Here is a 22,513-nt window from a genome sequence, read left to right on the forward strand (position 1 = left end):
ACAGAGCTCCCTGGAACCAAATTCAGAGTCCGGCAATCTTGAGGACCCTGCTTTGGTTTACCCACGGACGGGAAGGAGGCCGTCAGGACTCACCGAATCCTCACCGTGCTCCGCACTCACCAAGGGAGCCTCCTGGATTCTGCCCCCGCAGGCCTACCCTACCCCGTGCGGCAGAGGCGGCTCAAGCGAGCAGGGCAGAGGCCTGTGCGCCACAAAACGGACTGCTTGCCCTCCACGCGAGACTCCTCCACCCGCCCTGGATCTCCGGAAAGATTCTGCTCGGTCCAGGACCACCAGCAGGGCCAGCTCAGTGAGGAGACTGGGGCGGACGGCACGGGGCAAGTCTGGACAGACGCCTGCCGGGCCAGGGCGGCGAGTTGGCCGAGTGAGGGTCTCGTGGAAGAGGAGCCACGGGGCACTCAGCGGTGAATCTGGCACAGCCTGAGCATCGCTCATACTCACGGCCACAAAGGCCCATCACCCTCAAGTAGGAGGGTCCGCGAGGCTCCACTAACTCTCAACCATGCCAATGAATAAAGTGCCAGCTATACAGGCAGAAGGACGGACAGAATCAGCAAAACCATCCTTTCCCAACTCTCGAAGGAATAACTGATTCAGGCAAGGACCCTTGATGACATCAGACCTTTCACTGGGTGGAAGGTCGCTGAGAAACAAGACACACCTCAACATGTCAACCCTCACGGTCGCGGGGACACCTGGCAGACACTACCTGTGGTCCAGGCCAGCATCCCCAGTCATGCAATGATGGGTGGGATGGGGCACACACAGCAGTAGCTATGAGACTTCCGGCAGAAAGGAAGCCGCAGAAGAAATGCAGAGGGTGCACGTTCCACAAGAGACTGGCTTGCATTCCACACACAAACTCGACGTCACAAAAAATAACGATAACAAAATGGGTGGAATTGCACCAGATTAAAAGAGACCAAGGAACATAGTATCTAAATGTAATGAATGAATCTCAATTAAACCTTAAAAAAACATAAAAGATTCTCTGAGGACAACAGAGATAAATGTGAACATAAGCTGGATGTCAGAAGCTGTCACAGTATGTTTTTTATTTTTCTCAGGTGGAAACGATACCATGATGTTTAGAGAATGTCCTTATTCTCAAAGACACAGGCTCAACCAAAGAAAGTATGAGTGCTTGCTGTACATCCAGCCCTTTGCACATGTGTCTGCAGAGACAGAGGCAAATGTGGAGAAATAAAAATGGGTGATCCTAGGAGAAGGGTAATTGGGATTTGCTGACTATTCTTTCAACTTTTATGTTATGCTTAAACTTTTAAAATGAGAAACTTGGAAAAAAGACGTGTGGACTAAGGAGTAGGGCTGTGCGGGCAGAGTCCTGGCTCGTCCAGTGCACTGTGACCAAACGGTCCCTTCTGCTCCCTGGGCCCTGAGTGACTTGCCTGAAAAGCAGGGAAGAGCAGCTGCTCCTGGGCCCCTAGGCACCCCAGCAGGGTCCCCCCTCCACAAACAGGACCGGCCCCAGGAGGTAGGGACTTGGGGGAGCCCAGGGTCCCCCTAGCAGGAGCATGCCCCTCCGGCAGACGAGGGCCTTCCCACTGAAGCCCACACTCGGCTGGGCAGGTGCTGGGGCTGCACACACCAACCTCTTGACCTCGAGCTTCCGGAAGAACACTGTCCTGGCTTCCTTTTGAACATTTATTAATTTTGAATATTAAATCTAAAATTTAGTACCTAACATTAAACACAGAAAATGGATTCGTTTACAGGACTGTATGACAAAGAAAGGAAATCAGACTGGAGCAGCCGACAAGCAGGTTCATCTGCCAAGAAGCGTTTGCTGATATGGCCGTGATCTGGCCTTTACGGACGCGCTGCTGTACAGGAGGGACCCTGCGGGACAGCAGGAGCAGGTGACAGGACATGGTCGGGAGCTGCGGGTGACAGGAGTGCCAGCGGGGGCTACACAGGGCTGCCGGGAGAGGGCCAGACTGCAGGCCGAGGAGCTGGGAGGCTAGGCATCACTCAGTGGGAAGGTCACACGGGGTGAGAACAAGCGTGTAGGGGGCGAGCTGTCGGCATGCAGCTCTGCCCACCAGGCAGAGGGTGGGACGTGGGGACTCCCCCGGAACAGCCCTGCAAAATGCATGATGTCAAGACTAGACAAGAACGAGCCCAGCGCGAGGACAAGGAAGGGCAGGGAACCGCTCTGATGTTCACGCCACGACCCGAGCGTTTCCTGGCCCTCCCCCACCTCCTGCCCACCACCAGTTTCAGGAGGGGACATCAGTGAAATCTTCCAAAATGGAGCTAAGTGTTTTGGGAAAGAGTAGCCATTCTGAAAAACGGTGGAGTTGGAAATTAACACTGAAAATTAAAATAAGAACGGACTCTTAACGTCTACCTGCAGAACTTCTTTCTCGAATAGTTAAAAAGAGACATCTAAGCAACTGAGACTCACTCCGTATGGCCCTGGAAAACATTCACGGAGTGGATGGAAGGGTCCCTGAAGTCCCACAGACGGAAAGTCGTGTCGCGGGAGGAGGTCACCACCAGCCGCTGGGTCGGGTGTGTGCAGCAGTGCGTCAGCTCCTGATCGTGCCCTGCGACAGAGACGAAGGGCAGACGGTCACAGGGAGGCAGGCCCCTGCTGTGCTGCCGGTAAGAGAAGTCGCGGGAATGGTGTGTGGGGTTGAGGTAGGACCCATGTCCCTTCCCCTCGTGCATTTGGAAGAGCAGGACAAGTGTGGGTGGGACACTCCTGACCCCGATGGCTGGAAGGTCAGGCAGATCTCCAACAGGCCAAGTGTGTAAATAAGTACAGTTCCAAATTCCGCACTTGCAGAATAACCTCTAATAATACACAGGTGGAGCGCTCGGTAGAACACAACCTTTATCACTCAATGAGGAAAGGCACTCACCGATAAACATGCACAAAGGCCTGTGATGGGCAGAGCTCTGAGACAGCCCAGAGATGCCAACCCTGGTACACACCCTGCAGGATTCCTGCCCTGTGTTTGGGAAGAACCTGCAAATGCTCTGGTAATCTCGGTACATTATAAAGCAAAACAGATTTTGCAGATATAACTAAGGCCCCCAAATCACATGGCTTTGAGTTAATCAAAAGAAAGATTGTCCTGGATGGGCTAGCCAGGTGGACCCTTTTAAAGGGTCCCGGCAGAGATGCTCTCCTGCTGGTCTGGAAGAAAGCCAACAGCACATGGTGAGACGCCTCTGAATGGCCACGGGGGACTGAGGGCAGCCTCTGGATGCTGAGAACTGCCCCTAGCTGACAACAGGCAGGAAAACGGATCTCAGTCACGGGCCACAAGAAAAGGAATCCTCCCAACGGCAGTAAGAGGACCCCAGGTCTCAGGTGAGAGCACAGCCCCCACCAACACCTTCACTCCACCCATGACACCCTGAGAACCAGAGGGTCAGCGAGCATGTGCCCAGAACTCCTGACCCAGGGGCACAATGTGATAAATTCATGTTATTTTAAGACATTAAGTGTGTGGAAGTTTGTTATAAAGCAAAAGAAAACTAATACAACAACCACATTTAAATATCTAGATACTACATGTATCTAGATGCAATTAACCCCCCCGAAGATAAGATAAATTTAACTGCCAACAGCTCTATTAATCATAAAGGAGCTCTGAAAATCACAGCTGCACCAACAGAACCAAGAGTCCTTCTAGACGAGACGTCGCCTGCACACAACCGGGAATGCAGTGCCTGCACACCTGTCAGGGAGTGAACAAGTTCCGACGTCTCCACGTCATACAGGTTCGCCGTTCTGTCCCACGAGGCCGTCACCGCCTGCTTGCCCCCGACCAGCCAGTCGGCGGCTATGACCACTCCCTGGTGGCTCTTAAGTGATGTCAGTGGCGCCCGGATGGTGGGACAGTCGCTGGATGCGTCTGCGTCTGCATCGGGCTCATCCTTGTCGGAGCACTCCACCTCGTCCTCGCCACAGAGCTGCTGCTGGGGGAGAGCAGAGAGGCGGTTCCCTGGAAATCCTGAGCCTGCCAGACACGGCTGCACAATCGCACTGTTACTGTCTGTCCTTCTAGGACTTAACCACCGTTACGACCAACACCAGTGGGTGTCTGGTACTAAGTGGTGCTCAGTGACTGTGTATCAACTTCACCACCTCCTACTTGGCTAAAACCCTGGGCCAACCATAAGAAGAAAAAACGAGGTAGCTACAACATCAAATGAGCTACAGTTCATTTCCACTAACCAATAAAAGGGGAAAATAAAATGATTTTCAACATTTTAAGTTTTCACCACAGATTAGGAGAAATGTCATAAAACTAAACACAATTGAAAATCAATAATTTGTCACAATAAAAAAAAGGAACATTCAGTTCTCAGAAGTCTATTTAAAACACGTTTAGAATTCTATTGCTATGTGAATAGACATGAGAGTTCACTTTATTTTCCTACATTATCAATAATCTTTTGTCAAAAGCTAAGGATAAAACAAAAAACCTGGGCTTCCCTGGTGGCGCAGTGGTTGAGAGTCCGCCCGCCGATGCAGGGGACACGGGTTCGTGCCCCACTCCGGGAAGATCCCACGTGCCGTGGAGCGGCTGGGCCCGTGAGCTATGGCCGCGGAGCCTGCGCTCCGCAACGGGAGAGGCCACAACAGTGAGAGGCCCGCGTACCACAAAAAAAAAAAAAAAAAAAACTAATAGTCACCCTAGGCTTCAGGTCTTTAAGAAAATACTGTGTATTCATTCAACAAATATTTATCAGGTGCTTACACGGTGCCAGACCACATGCTGGTCACACAGCAGAGAAGGGGAGATGGCCGCTGCCTGGCATGTCCACGTGGAACTCGTGCAGGAGGTGATGCAGGCCTGGGGCCCCACCTCACAGAGCGTATGGGCCAGCGGGGGGACAAACACACAAGTGGGCACAAGTGCACACACATGGGTATGGGAGCAGATGTCAGGTATGGAAATACATGTCGTGCATACACACACATGGACACACACAGCACACAGATGTATATCATGTATACACACACAGTAGAGGGATGTAACCTGAGCCGAGACTGGCCAGCAAAGCTTAAGAAAACTAGTGCTGCCCATCCAAGCACAAGGCTCGGGCTGGGCAGCAATGAGGGAGCGCCACCTGCTCTTCCTTTCGTGGCAGACCGCAGAGCGGTCCCGGCACCGACCACACCTCAGGTGCATCTCAAATTCAAGCTGGGGCCCCCAGGGAACCTCCAAGCCCTGAGGCAGCAACTTTCAAGCAAGAAAAGTCCCTGCATCCAACGCAAACAAAATCCTAAAGAAAATAAAGTCAACCTTACATTCTAAATAAACTATTAGGTTTTTTAATCTAAGTATTATATGTAATATTCCCTCTGACAAAATTGGTGCTTTTTAAATTTTATTTGGAAAAAGAAATCCATACAATGTAAACTCATTTTCTGAACTTTCTGAGCATCAGTCTTCATGCTCACCTCTGCCCTGTCCTCCCCCAGTGCTGTTTCTTGAGTGAACGCGTGCATTAAGCACAGCACATGACAGTTTGGAAATTCCACGAGGGAAAAATCTGTGTTAAAATTAAATACACAATACACTGAATTAAAAATGAATTGTTAAGACCACTTACCTAAGAAAACTCATTCCTACTCATTACTGGAACTCATTACTTAACCCATCTCTAAATAGAACAACATTTAAACGGTTTAAAAAGAGAAAAAGTAAAGGAATATTCACAGGCAGAGATATGAAAACTGGAAGATTACTATCATCCTCTAACAATTACAGCCAAAACGTAAATGGAAACCTAACGTTTGCTTGACTACATGAAATCACTCAGCGCCCTCTGCCTGGTGAAACTCCCCCCACCCCCGCTGGAGCAGCACAGGGAAGGGCTGAGCGTTTGTAGACTCTACAGCAAAGAGCCGCCCTCAACAGAAACTAGGAAGATCAAGTCACCAGAAAGGATAACTAAGACCCTGCGTGATTAACCAAAGAAGGTGCATCTGTATCCTACAGGACAAACAAGCATGTAACCGAGTGGTTTGTGGTTTAAACCTGTGGATTCATTCTTCTCAACATGCAACCTCTTTTGTTATGAACATTAAAACTTTACCCACGTGAGACATTCACAGAAAGATAGACAAGTTGAAAAGGCAGAGGGCTATGTACCAGATGAAGGAACAAGATAAAACCCCAGAAAAACAACTAAATGAAGTGGAGATGGGCAACCTTCAGAAAAAGAATTCAGAATAATGATAGTGAAGATGATCCAGGACCTCGGAAAAAGAATGGAGGCAAAGATCGAGAAGATGCAAGAAATGTTTAACAAAGATCTAGAAGAATTAAAGAACAAACAGAGATGAACAACACAATAACTGAAATGAAAAATATACTAGAAGGAATCAATAGCAGAATAACTGAGGCAGAAGAACGGATAAGTGACCTGGAAGACAGAATCATGGAATTCGCTGCTGTGGAACAGAATAAAGAAAAAACAATGAAAAGAAATGAAGAGAGCCTAAGAGACCTCTGGGACAACATTAAACGCCAACAACATTCGCATCATAGGGGTCCCAGAAGGAGAAGAGAGAGAAAGGACCAGAGAAAATATTTGAAGAGATTATAGTCGAAAACTTCCCTAACATGGGAAAGGAAATATCCACCCAAGTCCAGGAAGTGCAGAGAGTCCCATACAGGATAAACCCAAGGAGAAACACGCTGAAACACATAGTAATCAAATTGGCAATTAAAGACAAAGAAAAATTATTGAAAGCAGCAAGGGAAAAACGACAAATAACATACAAGGGAACTCCCATAAGGTTAACAGCTGATTTCTCAGCAGAAACTCTACAAGCCAGAAGGGAGTGGCATGATATACTTAAAGTGATGAAAGGGAAGAACCTACAACTAAGATTACTCTACCTGGCAAGGATCTCATTCAGATTCGATGGAGAAATCAAAACCTTTACAGACAAGCAAAAGCTAAGAGAATTCAGCACCACCAAACCAGCTCTACAACAAATGCTAAAGGAACTTCTCTAAGTGGGAAACACAAGAGAAGAAAAGGATCTACAAAAACAATTAAGAAAATGGTCATAGGAACATACATATCGATAATTACCTTAGATGTGAATGGATTAAATGCTCCAACCAAAAGACACAGGCTTGCTGAATGGATACAAAAACAAGACCCATATATATGCTGTCTAAGAGAGACCCACTTCAGACCTAGGGACACATTCAGACTGAAAGTGAGGGGATGGAAAGAGATATTCCATGCAAATGGAAATCAAAAGAAAGCTGGAGTAGCAATACTCGTATCAGATAAAATAGACTTTAAAATAAAGAATGTTACAAGAGACAAGGAAGGACACTACATAATGATCAAGGGATCAATCCAAGAAGAAGATGTAACAATTATAAATATATATGCACCCAACATAGGAGCACCTCAATACATAAGGCAACTGCTAAGAGCGATAAAAGAGGAAATCGACAGTAACACAATAATAGTGGGGGACCTTAACACCTCACTTACACCAATGGACAGATCATCCAAACAGAAAATTAACAAGGAAAGGAAACACAAGCTTTAAATGACACAATAGATGAGATAGATTTAATTGATATTAATAGGACATTCCATCCAAAAACAGCAGATGACACTTTCTTCTCAAGTGCGCACGGAACATTCTCCAGGATAGATCACATCTTGGGTCACAAATCAAGCCTCAGTAAATTTAAGAAAATTGAAATCATATCAAGCATCTTTTCTGACCACAATGCTATGAGATTAGAAATCAGTTACAGGGAAAAAAAAACGTAAAAAACACAAACACATGGAGGCTAAACGTTACTAAATAACCAAGAGATCACTGAAGAAATCAAAGAGGAAATCAGAAAATACCTAGAGATAAATGACAATGAAAACATGACAATCCAAAACCTATGGGATGCAGCAAAAGCAGTTCTAAGAGGGAGGTTTATAGCTATACAAGCCTACCTCATGAAACAAGAAAAATCTAAAATAAACAATCTAAGCTTACACCTAAAGGAACTAGAGAAAGAAGAACAAACAAAAGCCAAAGTTAGCAGAAGGACAGAAATCATAAAGATCAGATCAGAAATAAATGAAAAAGAAATGAAGGAAATGATAGCAAAGATCAATAAAACTAAAAGCTGGTTCTTTGAGAAGATAATCAAAATTGATAAACCATTAGCCAGACTCATCAAAGAAAACAGGGAGAAGACTCAAATCAATAGAATTACAAATGAAAAAGGAGAAGGAACAACTGACACTGCAGAAATACAAAGGATCATGAGAGATTACTACAAGCAACTCTATGCCAATAAAATGGACAATCTGGAAGAAATGGACAAATTCTTAGAAATGCACAATCTTCCGAGACTGAACCAGGAAAAAACAGAAAATATGAACAGATCAATCACAAGCACTGAAATTGAAACTGTACTGTGAATAAAAATCTTCCAATAAACAAAAGCCCAGAACCAGATGGCTTCACAGGCAAATTCTATCAAACATTTAGAGAAGAGCTAACACCCATCCTTCTCAAACTCTTCCAAAATATAGCAGAGGGAGGAACACTCTCAAACTCTACGAGGCCACCATCACCCTGATACCAAAACCAGACAAAGATGTCACAAAAAAAGTAAACAACAGACCAATATCACTGATGAATATAGATGCAAATATCCTCAACAAAATACTGGCAAACAGAATCCAACAGCACATTAAAAAGATCATATACCATGATCAAGTAGGGTTTATCCCAAGAATGCAAGGATTCTTCAATATACACAAATCAATCAATGTGATACACATTAACAAACTGAAGGAGAAAAACCATATGATCATCTCAATAGATGCAGAGAGCTTTTGACAAAATTCAACACCCATTTAGAATAAAAAACCCTCCAGAAAGTAGGCATAGAGGGAACTTACCTCAACATAATAAAGGCCATATATGACAAACCCACAGCCAACATCATCCTCAATGGTGAAAAACTGAAACCATTTCCTCTAAGATCAGGAACAAGACAAGGCTGCCCACTCTCACCACTCTTATTCAACATAGTTTTGGAAGTTTTAGCCACAGCAATTAGAGAAGAAAAAGAAATAAAAGGAATCCAAATCAAAAAAGAAGTAAAGCTGTCACTGTTTGCAGATGACATGATACTATACATAGAGAATCCTAAAGATGCTACCAGAAAACTGCTAGAGCTAATCAATGAATTTGGTAAAGTAGCAGGATACAAAATTAATGCACAGAAATCTCTTGCATTCCTATACACTAATGATGAAAAATCTGAAAGTGAAATTAAGGAAACACTCCTGTTTACCACAGCAACAAAAAGAATACTTAGGAATAAATATACCTAAGGAGACAAAAGACCTGTATGCAGAAAATTATAACACACTGATGAAAGAAATTAAAGATGATAAATAGATGGAGAGATATACCAAGTTCTTGGATTGGAAGAATCAACATTGTGAAAATGACTATACTACTCAAAGCAGTTTACAGATTCAATGCAATCCCTATCAAACTACCAGAGGCATTTTTCACAGAACTAGAACAAAAAATTTCACAATTTGTATGGAAACATAAAAGACCCTGAATAGCCAAAAGTATCTTGAGAAAGAAAAACGAAGCTGGAGGAATCAGGCTCGTGGACTTCACGCTATACTACAAAGCTACAGTAATCAAGACAGTATAGTACTGGCACAAAAACAGAAATATAGTACAATGGAACAGAATAGAAAGCCCAGAGATAAACCCACACGCCTATGGTCAACTAATCTATAACAAAGGAGGCAAGGATATACAATGGAGAAAAGACAGTCTTTTAAATAAGCGGTGCTTGGAAAACTGGACAGCTACATGTAAAAGAATGAAATTAAACACTCCCTAACCCATACACAAAAATAAACTCAAAATGGATTAGAGACCTAAATGTAAGACCGCACACTATAAAACTCTTAGAGGAAAACATAGGAAAAACATTCTTTGACATAAATCACAGCAAGATCTTTTTTGATCTACCTCCTAGAGTAATGGAAATAAAAACAAAAATAAACAAATGGGACCTAATGAAACTTAAAAGCTTTTGCAAAGCAAAGGAAACTACAAACAAGACGAAAAGACAACCATGAGAATAGGAAAAACTATTTGTAAACGTATCAACAAAGGATTAATCTCTAATATATATAAACAGCTCATGTAGCTCAATATTAAAAAAACAAACAACCCTATCAAAAAATGGGCAGAAGACCTAAATAGACATTTCTCCAAAGAGGACATACAGACGGCCAAGAAGCACATGAAAAGATGCTCAACATCACTCATTATTAGAGAAATGCAAATCAAAACTACAGTGAGGTATCACCTCACACCAGTTAGAATGGGCATCATCAGAAAATCTACAAACAACAAATGCTGGAGAGGGTGTGGAGAAAAGGGAACCCTCTTGTACTGTTGGTGGGAATGTAAACTGATACAGCCACTATGGAGAACAGTATGGAGGTTCCTTAAAAAACTAAAAACAGAATAACCATGTGACCCAGCAATCCCACTACTAGGCATATATCCAGAGAAAACCATAATTCAAAGACACATGTTGGGGCTTCCCTGGTGGTGCAGTGGTTGAGAGTCCGCCTGCCGATGCAGGGGACATGGGTTCGTGCCCCAGTCCAGGAAGATCCCACATGCCGCAGAGCGGCTGGACCCGTGAGCCATGGCCGCTGAGCCTGCGCATCCAGAGCCTGTGTTCCGCAACAGGAGAGGCCACGACAGTGAGAGGCCCGCATACAGCAAAAAAAAAAAAAAAAAGACACATGCACCCCAATGTTCATGGCTGTGCTATTTACAATAGCCAGGTCATGGAAGCAACCCTAAATGCCCACTGACAGACAAATGGATAAAGATGTGGTACATATATAGATGGAATATTACTCAGCCATAAAAAGGAACGAAATTGGGTCATTTGTAGAGATATGGATGAATCTAGAGACTGTCACACAGAGTGAAGTAAGTCAGAAAGAGAAAACCAAATATCGTATATTAACGCATATATGTGGAACCTATAAAAATGGTACAGATGAACTGGTTTGCAGGGCAGAAATAGAGACACAGATGTAGAGAACAAACGTATGGACACCAAGGGGGAAAGTGGCGTGGGGGTGGTTCTGTGATGAATTGGGCGATTGGGATTGACATGTATATACTGATGTGTATAAAATGGATGACTAATAAGAACCTGCTGTATAAAAAAATAAATAAAATTAAATTTTAAAAAAAGAAGGAAGCAGGCACAAAAAAAAAAAAAAAAAACTTTACCCACATAAAAATGATATCACATGCACCAGTGACGTCCAGGATTTATCTCACATGAAAGACAGACAAGTCTAAAATCAAATACATAAAATATTAAGAAGTATAACTTAACCATAAAATTTTAAAGAAGTAATGTAAATGTTTAACATTTGTGGAAAGGAAAGTGAAAGCAAACACACCCGGATATAGACAGAGACTCGGCCCTGGTCCACTCGGCAGCCAGGCTGGGGGTGGCACTCTGGTGAGTGCTCACGTCCTGGCTGGCAGGTGTCCTCACATGGCCTCTCCTCGGTGCGTGCAAGAAGGTACAGGGAGCCCTCAGGTGTCTCTTCTACAGACACTGATCCTACTGGATAAGGGCCCCACCCTTGTGACCTTATTTGACCTTAATGACTTCCTTAGAGGCCCATCTCCAAATACAGCCCATGGGGGTTTAGGACTCTAACCTATGAGTTTTGGGGACACACACATTCGGCCCACAACACAAATTATAAGTTTATCCTAAAACTCACAAGCATCCAGAACCTACCAACATACCCCATATCGTGCTTTCAGGGTAAGTAAATGTGCTGCTTACACTAGTGTCGGCTGCAGGCTGCGGAGTGGGCAGCTGAACCGCGTACCTCCAGACATGGGCGGTCTGATCTCCAGAAGCTGAGGAGAGAAAGAGGGGAAATTACCCGAGGTGCAAACATGCGCTGGCTAGGCTCCTGCTAAGTTCTGTACCTGAGGGATTGCAAGTGACTGACTATACTTAAACAGCTACCTCTGAGACTACATAATGCTACTGAGAATAGCAAAAGTACACAAAGATAATGATGACCTATAAAAATAACCCCCTTCATCTTAGGGTGGAAAGCTGTGAAGGTTCAGAGAAAATTTACAAGTTTCAGATTTTATTCTCCATCTGGCCAACCTAAGAAAACAGAAACCCAAAACTACAGTAACTCAAGGGCATGTTCCCATTCACTGAACCTGGATGCACCCCACAGCTGGCCATGCAGCCCCTGATACTGAGACCTTGCTATCACCAGCCAGGCCGTAAGGCGATGCTTGGACTTGGGAAAGACAGAGGGCAGCTGAGGGGTACAGGCAGTCCCACAGACGTGCGAAAGGGCCACCTCCACTGCCCCCACGAGAGCACCGTCTGAACCCCACCTTCTCTGCGTGGCTGCACAGCTTCCCCAAGGCAGCAAATGGCGGCACGTGTCTTATGGCGTCGAATGGATTTAGCGCCTGACCTGCCCATCTCCCTCCGAGTCAGCATCCTGTCCAAACCCCTGTCTGGCGCTCCACTCTCCAGGCCACTACTTTGTTTCCATTTCCCACTGCAGCTTCCTGACGTGTCTCAATTTCATCCCCTTCATTCCAGCCTGGTTGTCACTGGTCTCCGTCTTCCCAACCACAAAACAAATGGCCCACATAACTAGGTTAAACTCCTGGCCTCCTTTACTCCCCAGATGTTGATTCAGGCATCCACTAGCTCTGTGGGGGAGGCCTGTTAAAACTGGACCCTCAAAGGACCCTGCCACCTGATTGACTTGAGTGTAAGAGCACTGATTAGTCCCACTTCTGTCCTCTGTCCTGGGGTCAGCAGAACTGGCCCATGGGCCAAATCCAGGCAGCCACCCACCCTGTAAACACAAACAAGGGTCACTGCCCACTGCCATATCCCCTCATCCGTGCACCATCTCTGCTGCTTCCGTAGCAACGGAGCTGAGCAGCTGTGACTCAGACCGTGTGGCCTCAAGATGAAAAGTTACTTCTGGTCCTTTACGGAAAAGCTTGCTGACCTCTGGTCTAGACAAACACTCGTCCTTCAGGTTACCATCCGTGTCCCCAAAACACCATGGGGGTCCACAGGTGTCAGACAGTTTTATGGAAAAACTCAATATAAGGTGTCATTTTATTTTTTCTTAATTTTTATTTTAATTTATTTACTTATTTTTGGCTGCGTTGGGTCTTCGTTGCTGCACACGGGCTTTTTTTTTTTAATTTATTTATTTTATTTATTTTTGGCGGCACTGAGTCTTTGTTGCTGCACATGGGGTTTCTCTAGTTGCGGCGAGCAGGGGCTACTCTTCGTTGCGGTGTACGGGCTTCTCACTGCAATGGCTTCTCTTGTTGCAGAGCACGGACTCTAGGTGCGTGGGCTTCAGTAGTTGCAGCACACGGGCTCAGTAGCTGTGGTGCACGGGCTTAGCTGCTCCCCAGCATATGGGACCTTCCCAGACCAGGGCTCAAACCTGTGTCCCCTGCATTGGCAGGCAGATTCTTAACCACTGTGCCACCAGGGAAGTCCCTATAATCAAGGTGTTTTTAAACTATGTGAAATGAAGACAAACCAAGGTACCACAGCTCTTTCCAGGAAAACTGCCTGGGAAGGGGTAAAGATGTGGGCCTGCAGAGAGCCCGACTCGGGGCTGCTAAATTCCTCATCTCTGTGCCGACAGGGCGTCAGAGAAGCGAGCACATTCCCGCGAGCAGGAAGAGCGGGTGGCAGGGACGGGATTCGTAAAAAGACCTCCAGGAGAACGCGGCCGAGTTCAAGCTGACATCAAGTCAAGTTCACCTAATTCGCGATCCACTACTCATTTAAGAAAAAAGTACCCCTCAGTGTAGTTTTCTTTATTCATTTCTCATGCAATTTGTAAAATGTCTACTAACGACTAACTTCTGTGAAAGGCGTGGCTAATCCTGATGCTACTGATGAGAAAGGAATGATGACAACTGTTTTCAGATCAGCAATAACCGTTCAATAAATAAAAAACCAAAATCAACATACCAGTGAGAGCCAACTGTTCTGATGGATGAAATTTAATGGAGTTTACTGCAAAATAAAAATATTACAGAAACAGGTTTAAAATGAGAACATGTCAATATTTATTATAATTACAGTATGTATTGCAAAGCTAAATTAAAAACTAAAGGAACTATGATAGTTCAATATTAAATATCCTAATTCAGTTAAACTATGAATAAACATGTAAGTTAAAGAGAACAGAGGTAGTGCCACGTGGCGTGGCCAAAAAAAAAAGAGGTACAATACAAAGTAACTAAATGTGAACTACCAAACTGCTCAAGAATAGGCTACACAGAAAAAGGATATTAATAATCTATTTTTTATACATAGGGAAGTCAACTAGAGTTAAAAATAAACCAGGATGAAAAAAGAAAACATAATTATAACAAGCAGAGGCAGATTATGGTAGTGCACACTGTTTATTGCCTACCCAGCTGCCCACAAGCCCACCCTTCCAAAAACCCAGTCTATTCTGTTCCAGAAGACTCAGGAACTCAGAGAAGGCAAGCCCCTGATGGCCTAGGGACGGTTCGGATAGGAATGGATCGGGACCAGATGAGGACAGTTATGATACCCTCCCAGTCTCCTCTCCAGATGGAGGAATCTGCCCGAGGTGTCCTGGGGAGGCTCCGGCCCCATGACAATGCTGCCCAGAGACTGACCGGTCCTGAGCCTGCCTGCCTGCCGAGGAGCTCTCCTCAGGCAGACGAGAGGCTGGAAGGGTGGAGGTCACTGTTCTCGGTCGGCAGCTCCCGGTCACCCCAACACAGGCCGACCCAAGGCACTGGAGAGCCAGCCCACACCCCCCACAGCCCAGACACAGGATGTACAGGGAGCTTCCCAAACCTCAGCAAGTTCTCTCTTCCACTAAGACTCTGTCAGGTACGCCATTAGATTGATACTTTTCTAAGAATCTGAAAAATGCTAGAAGATGCTCTTTTACCATTAACACTAGACCAGAGAGAACTGTGGGAAGAGCTGGTGAAAACTGTGACTGCCTTAAAAATGTTAAATAGAAAATGCCCCAAATAAACACTACTAACAAACAGTATTAATGCTCCCAATTTCAACCATCAATTGTTACTTTCTGGTATCTATGTGAACTCCAGCAAATCAGTGATGCAAGCAGGAACATTTGTAATCTCACGGATGACCACGAGGTTTAAGTGAAGAACACAGGCAACGTGCTTAGCCAAGAATCCGGCAAATGGTGGGCGCCAACGACCACCAGCTGCAGGGCCAGTTTATTCTCAGTACTGTTTACACAGACGTGGGGCGGGGGGACCCCAGTACGTGTGGGTGCGATGAGGCCTTAAAGCCCAAAGTCAGCAGGTCGGGCCAACCCACAGCCCCACCAGCAGCTTATTCACAGCACAGCTAATGTCAATTACAGCAGCCACATGAGGAATAGAAGAGAGGGGGCCAGAGACCACAGTTCCTTATAACAAGCTCCAAGATCATGTGTGTCTAACAAGACATATGCCCGCACCTGGCCGGCTCCACTCGGCTCCCTAATGCCAGGGGTTGGGGGTGCGTAGGGGGAGAGGGCACAAACCTCGGCACCTCCTCTCTGGAGGCAGCTCCGCCAGTCCACAGGTGGGCACACTCTGCTCAGAGGACCCAAGAGGAAGGAGGCAGGCGCCAGGCACGTCAACCCACCTGCAGGGAGCTGTGCTGATTAAAAACCCCAGGGCTCCACACCCCCCTCTGTTACAGTAACTCAGTCACACAATCAGTACCACCAGGTGGAAAAGGCAGAAGCAGGGCGTAAACACGACAAAGACAGTGCGCAAAGCAGCCTGTGCTCTGCTCTCTCCTCAGACTCCTCCAAGTGCACGACAAGTCTAGAAAGAAACAGGCACAAACTCATAGCAACAGAGACGGAAGACAGTGAGAAGAGGCACCCGGGAAACACCAGGGTGCAAACACAAGGGTGACCACAGGGGGCCAACAGGACACAGGGGTGATGGCACCTGAGTGGACACGGGGGTGGTTGCAGGTGACTGAGTGGACATGGGGGTACATTTCTAGACTGCCAAGTCCCACCAAATGTCCAACACAATGTTTTTTTAAGAAGACCTAAAAGAAAAATCCTAAAGTCTTCAAGAGACAAATATCCAACTACCTACGAAGGACGAAGATTCAAAAGAGCATTATTAGACTTTTAATATCAATCCTGAAAGCTATGATAAAACAAGTCAGGGACTTCCCTGGTGGCGTAGTGGTTAAGAATCTGCCTGCCAATGCAGGGGACACAGGTTCAATCCCTGGTCTGGGAAAATCCCACATGCCATGGAGCAACTAGGCCTGCATGCCACAACTACTGAGCCCACACGTCACAACTACTGAAGCCCACATACCTAGAGCCCGAGCTCCACAACAAGAGAAGCCCCTGCTCACCGCAACTAGAGAAAGCCTGTGCGCATCAACAGAGACCCAATGCAGCCAAAAATAAATAAACAAATAAATTTATAATAAATTAAAAATTAAAAAAATTTTAAAAAGAAAAAAAAAAAGGTACGCAGAGCACTACCTTCATCTCTTCCTACATAGAAGACTACACTCAGCCAAACCACCCGTCAAGTGTAAAGGTAAAATACATTCTTCAAGCATCTTATAGTCTCAAAATTTTCCTGTAAGACCCTTTAAGAAAGAAGCTAATGAAAGACGGGCTTCCCTGGAGAAAGAGAAAGAAGAGGGTCCAGAAGACAGGAGGTGACAGAGGACAGAGGTGGAGAGAAAGCCCAGGAGGACACAGGAGGTAGACTGCAGGCATCTGTGCTACAGCCCTGGGTACCAACTGTCACAGGGAGGGGAGGCTTCAGGGAGGGGCCAGAGTGACAGCAAAGGAACACAGACACGCAGGGAATGCCACATGTCAGGCAGATCTGCATGGAACGAGGCCAAAATAAAAGGCCACTATTCCCTTCAGAAGAAGCAAAACTGGGGATTCCAAGTAAGGTACGTGCTTGGGAGCTGTGAACTATATGGATGCAGCCACAAGTACGTAAAACCTGAACATCCATTTAAATGGAAGTTGAGCCGTAACCATTTCACGATGACAAGGAGCACAGAGGGATGGAGGGAGGAAGCAGGCCAATCTCCTTCTCCTTAGAAAGAGTCACTTCCTTGTAGAAAACTCCAAAATTAAGAAATAATAAGATAGACCACTTTTTTAAATGGAAGAAAAAAGCAAACTATTTAAAACTGTTAAAAGTGGTCGCCTTTTGAGAAGTGAAAATGAGGAGTGAGGAGGGATGAGCAGAAGACTGCTGTGAATTTTTTACGCAGGCTGGCTAACACTTTAGTTTCTAGGTTGTCTATTTAGCCTGTCACATCCACTGCAGGCAGCAGCAGCCACCCAGACACAGACCTGGGGGAAGACAGTGGGTCCCAGCAGGAGGGGACGGCAGACGAGGCAGGAGTGTATGTGGGGCGGGGGGACGTTCCATATGGGAAGGTAGAAGCTGGTTCTCATGCTGAGGCGACAGGGACAGCCCTAAGAGGAGGAGGAGCCTGGCCACGGCCCTGACGGGACAGCAGGTACTCCCTCCACCAACAGGACGGAAGACACGCAGAGGAAGGGGTTTCACCCAAGTCCGTGGGGGACACACCTAACCCTGGAGGTGGAGGGCGGACACCACCGCCAAGCCTGTCTGCAGGGGTGAGGGAGCCGAGGGCAGCGTGACACATGGCTTGGAGCCGGGGCGCTGGGAGGAACAGAGACATCTGCCCACCGGTGCCCGCAGGAAAAAGCCCCACATCCACACCCACCAGGATCCCAGGGGCTGACACACAAAGCACCTCTGCACCCGAGGACCCTCCCAATGGAACACAGTTCGTGATGCTAGTGCACATGTTCCAGCTCCAAAGTATGCACTGGCCGGCTTTCTACGCCACCCTTGGGACGACGCTGTTCAGGGAGCTGAGCTGCCCCTTCATGAAGCTCACACAGTCAGAGGCAGAGGCCCGGCCCTCCCTCTGAGAGGACACCCCGTGGTCCCACTGCTCACCTGACCCCACGTGGCCCGTGTACTTGGCGAGGCTCCGCCCCGTCTCGATGCTCCACAGCAGAGCCGTGTGATCTGCAAGATTCAAATGAACATGAGTGAGCTGCCGATTTTATGGTCTTTTTAATAAAAGAGGAAGATAAAAATTCTAAAACTGAGAAGTTACGTCACCACCAGTACCTCGTACAACTGTGCTCAAACTCCTCTGTGATCCAACTGATCCGAGAGAATAGGGGGCCGGTGACCCGTCCGAGGCCACAGAACCGGCAGGGGGAACCTAGAGACCTGAATGCGTAGGCACCGTGCACTGCCGGCACCAGGCTGGGGACTTGGGACACAGGGGTTACTTGAGTCAAGGGCTCGTTATTTTGTTGAAATATTAAGACATTTCAGAATATCAAGCTATATTCAAATGCAAGTAGCATCCAAAACCAGTTACAAATTATTTGAGATAATACACGCTCTTTGGACCTCTCCTCTCTGGGTAATAAAAAGATAAAAAGGAGACTTAATAAGGGAAACCCGAAACAAAATGCCGATTTTCCAAGTGAGATTTCAGAAATACCAGAAAAGGGTCTCTGTATTCTTTTCTTAAACTGTAATTTCCAAAACAATCTGGGGTGCTCATATATGAACACAGTCTTAAACAAAAGAAAAAACTTTCTTCATCATTCTAATGACGTTAGCATTTCCTATTTCTACTATAAAAGGTAGGAGCTAGTGAGTAACTTTTCACAGGCTGGCAGTCATTTTCCACAAGTGAGCACATTTTTAATTTTAGGAATTTTTTTCTGAAGGGTTATTAGGTTACGCACCTTAACTAGCTCTCAAAAGCATCTCCTCTCCAGTGAGGAGAAAGGGGGGTCTCTCTAACGCCACCCTGGGGCTCCTGACGGCGGACTCCTCTACATGCTTAGGTTTCAACGCCACTCGGCCACTTCCGCTTCCAGGGCAGGCCACGCCCGCCAGCAGTGAGGCTGGTGTGGACTCACCGGCAGACGCGGTCCCCAGCACCACAGGCTGCGTCCTCGCCACACTGACGTCCCAGATGCCATCCCTGTGGCCGATGTACTCCTTCACGAGCTGGCACACTGCCCTGGACGTGGTGGTCTTGAAGCTGGAGACAATCTGAAATTGTGATGGGAATTTACTGAGCGAATGTGTTTAAGTTAAAAAAAAAAAAAATAAGACAGCATGTCTTGAAGAGGCATAAATCACTGAATAGAAAATTTTAAATGTTACAGCAACACAACATAGGTGCAGCTGGATCTCACATAGCAGGAAGGAAGTCCTTATGAAGGCCTCGGGAGAACCCCACGATCCCCCTACTTCCAATGCTTGCCTACCTGTGTACCTTACATGTCCTCTCCCACAAATCCAAACCATCAGACAAAATATCCAAATTTTCAAAAAAAAAAAAAAAAAAAAGATGTAGCAGGACATGAAAAACTTAGGAAGGTATACCCCAAACCCTTAACACTAATTATTCTTATTATTTGGGAACTTGTGCTTTTTTATTTTTGGTAATTCATACCAACCACATATTATCAGGAGGAAAAGAGTCCAAGGTAGGGGAGGAAACAAAAGACAACACTTGTAATAGATGAGGTTACTGAGCATAGGCTCGGCACCAGCCCTGCACTAGGCTGTCACTCTGCTCCTGTATGACACAAACAGCAAATAATTCTCACTTTCTTTTATAAGTGCACGAGGAAGATGCTAATTAAACACAAAGATTTGGTTTCTAGATTGTTTAAGATAAAAGATGGCTTTTCAGCTTTTAATTAAATTAGAATAATTAAATTAATCAGAATACTGAAACCGTAAAATCAAGTGAAAAAGAAAAATGGGTGGTATTACAGAGCTGTTTTAAACACTGATTTATTAGCAAAGGCCTAAAAATGTATCTAAATTTATTTCTAGTATAAAGGCTTAAAACACAATCCACTGTTCCACTACCTCAGGATGAGCCCTCAAATGATTCCTGATACAGTCTAAGACTAAAACAGACGCACAAAGGAGAGATCCCCTCTTCCACAAGTTAAATAAACAGGCTCCACTGACTGGGTTTAAATTTAAAAGGAGGACAGGCTACAATACGAGCTTCCGAAAGAAAGAAGGCCTTGCTCAACCTCACACCCTCACCTTCCTCTTCCTTCTGAAAGCTCATATCCCACCCAACCCGGCAACGCGGTCCCTCCACAAGGAAAAGTGCTTTTGTGCCTCCGGTGCCCTTCAGACGCCTTTAGGAGGGGTCGGGGCAAAGCGCACGGTGAGCGGTGGGAAGCTTCCAGACAGCACTGTTACGAGACACGAACCACCCCGACTCGACCAGCAGAAACTGGGGTCACGGCCAACACTCGTGCCGACTGCATTTCCAGAGGAGTATGGGGAGAGGGCATGCAGTTGATGATACTGAGCAAACAGTCTCAGGCGCTGCTTCCAGGTGTCCGTCACACTCTTACCACCTATGAACTACTTTAAAAATGTGGACTCAGTTACAACTGCAAAGAGGCCCACAACACAGACTGAATTATTCCCAGGGACCATTTGTGATGGAAAAGCAGAAGGATGCTTCCAAATTATTCTGCACTGAGATACAACTTAAAGTGCTCTAAAAAACCAAAACAGGCTTTTTCACAGCAAAAGATACTTATCTTTATAAAAACCTGTGTGAACAATTGCACAAGTTCCTGTAAAGCGGTTTGCCGGTTAGAATGTGGCGCTGCCCCAACAGGCCTTAGAGCTGCGTCCCAGGCCCCCAGGAAGGGTGGGTCTGCGGGGGAGTGAGAAGCCTGCCCGGCTCCACTATGAGAACCCACGCTGTGGCCAGGGCAGAACACGCTAGGTCTCCATGTCCACCTTCACTCTTTAAGATGGGTGCACGGTGCTATGAAGATGGTTTCTTCTAATCCAGATGAATTTTTAGTCTCTAAAATGACTGGGGCTTCAAATATGTCTAACACATTCTTTTAAAGTAATTATTGTACATATTTTTACCTTTGCCCAATTCTTAAGTTTTACTACTCATGGTAAGGGGTAACTCTATATAATCCTTTTTTCCTCTACTTCAGAAATGATCACAGGGAATTCCCTGGTGGCGGAGTGGTTAAGAATCCGCCTGCCAACGCAGGGGACACGGGTTCGATCCCTGGTCCAGGAAGATCCCACCCGCCACAGAGCAACGAAGCCTGTGCGCCACAACTACTGAGCCTGTGCTCTAGAGCCTGTGAGCCACAACTACTGAGCCCACGTGCTGCAACTATGGAAGCTGCATGCCTAGAGCCCGTGCTCCTCAACAAGAGAAGCCTCCACAATAAGAAGCCCGAGCACCACAACGAAGACCCAAAACAGCCAAAAATAAATAAAATTGAAAAAAAAAAGGAATGATCACAAAGTTTTGGAATTCTAAGACCATACACTATATACATAACTGGAATAAACATATAATTCAAAACAATATAACAAGAAGTTAGATAAGGAAGAACATAACCCTACTTGACATTTTAAAGAAGTAGTTTAATGTTAATTTATTAAAAACTGCAAAAATACTAAGTGTAAGCTAGATAATACAGAATTAAAAAATTTTAATTAGCCACTTACACTCTATAGAGTACTCAAAGGAAACACAAAAAAATGTCAGCAATATTCAGATTTTTAAAAAACAAAAAATTACCAAAGACTTTCAAATAAGCAGAAAGAGCATAAGACTGAAGCTGCTCCTTGAATTGCAGTTCATCTCACTGTGGATATCATAATAAGTAACTTTAAGCTGAAGAGAGCAAATTGGAAAAGTAAAAAGCTAACATTAACTATAGCCTTCACAGCAGACTCACCACAAATTTCAACTTTTTTCTAAGGTTTAGCTAAAGTAAGGTACGCTCATTAAGGTTAGATAATTAATTTATCTTTTGTTTATTCCAAATACTCCAAAGTGGTGATGCACACAAAATTACCTCAAAATATTACTTCATAACAGTACTCCCCCATAGATAAATTAATTCCCAAATAATTAAAATTTTGCCACTTTAAGAAGGTCAGAAGATAATTTTTAAAAAAGCAAAATATGACAAATATCTCTATTTGCCTTGGACACAGACCTTCACTTCTTGATCATACTTAGAAAATTAAAGAAGCGGTGAACTAAAATGTAACTACAGCTCAGAACGTAAGTTCCACTGCTTTATACCCATTTATTAGCTTCCCCAAATTCAGAATCTCCGTATCAAGCCAAATAACAATACAAAATGTATACTTTCCCACAAAAAAAAACACACTAACACATAATGTATCAGCCGCAGTAACAAAGGTAACGTCCAGGTGTCTATGCACTGTGGCCACTTAACATCAACA

General features: G+C 45.3%; 1 protein-coding gene across 4 annotated transcripts in view; it reads right to left on the reverse strand.

Annotated features, from left to right (window-relative positions):
• Nucleotides 1-22,513, reverse strand: part of WDR37 (WD repeat domain 37) — a 56,980-nt gene that overhangs the window by 15,058 nt on the left and 19,409 nt on the right. For 3 of the 4 annotated variants that reach the window (XM_081229230.1, XM_081229231.1, XM_081229233.1), the window contains 6 exons: nucleotides 19,153-19,288; nucleotides 18,164-18,235; nucleotides 14,133-14,177; nucleotides 11,925-12,001; nucleotides 3,735-3,975; nucleotides 2,450-2,591 (listed from right to left, as the gene is read on the reverse strand). In XM_081229230.1, coding sequence (XP_081085356.1) covers nucleotides 2,450-2,591; nucleotides 3,735-3,975; nucleotides 11,925-12,001; nucleotides 14,133-14,177; nucleotides 18,164-18,235; nucleotides 19,153-19,288 — 713 coding nt within the window. The remainder of the gene's footprint in view (nucleotides 1-2,449; nucleotides 2,592-3,734; nucleotides 3,976-11,924; nucleotides 12,002-14,132; nucleotides 14,178-18,163; nucleotides 18,236-19,152; nucleotides 19,289-22,513) is intronic. The other variant, XM_081229232.1, reaches the window with a different exon arrangement.

This window comes from Mesoplodon bidens (genome assembly GCF_964165515.1).
Source record: "Mesoplodon bidens genome assembly, chromosome: 3".
NCBI lineage: Eukaryota > Metazoa > Chordata > Mammalia > Artiodactyla > Ziphiidae > Mesoplodon > Mesoplodon bidens.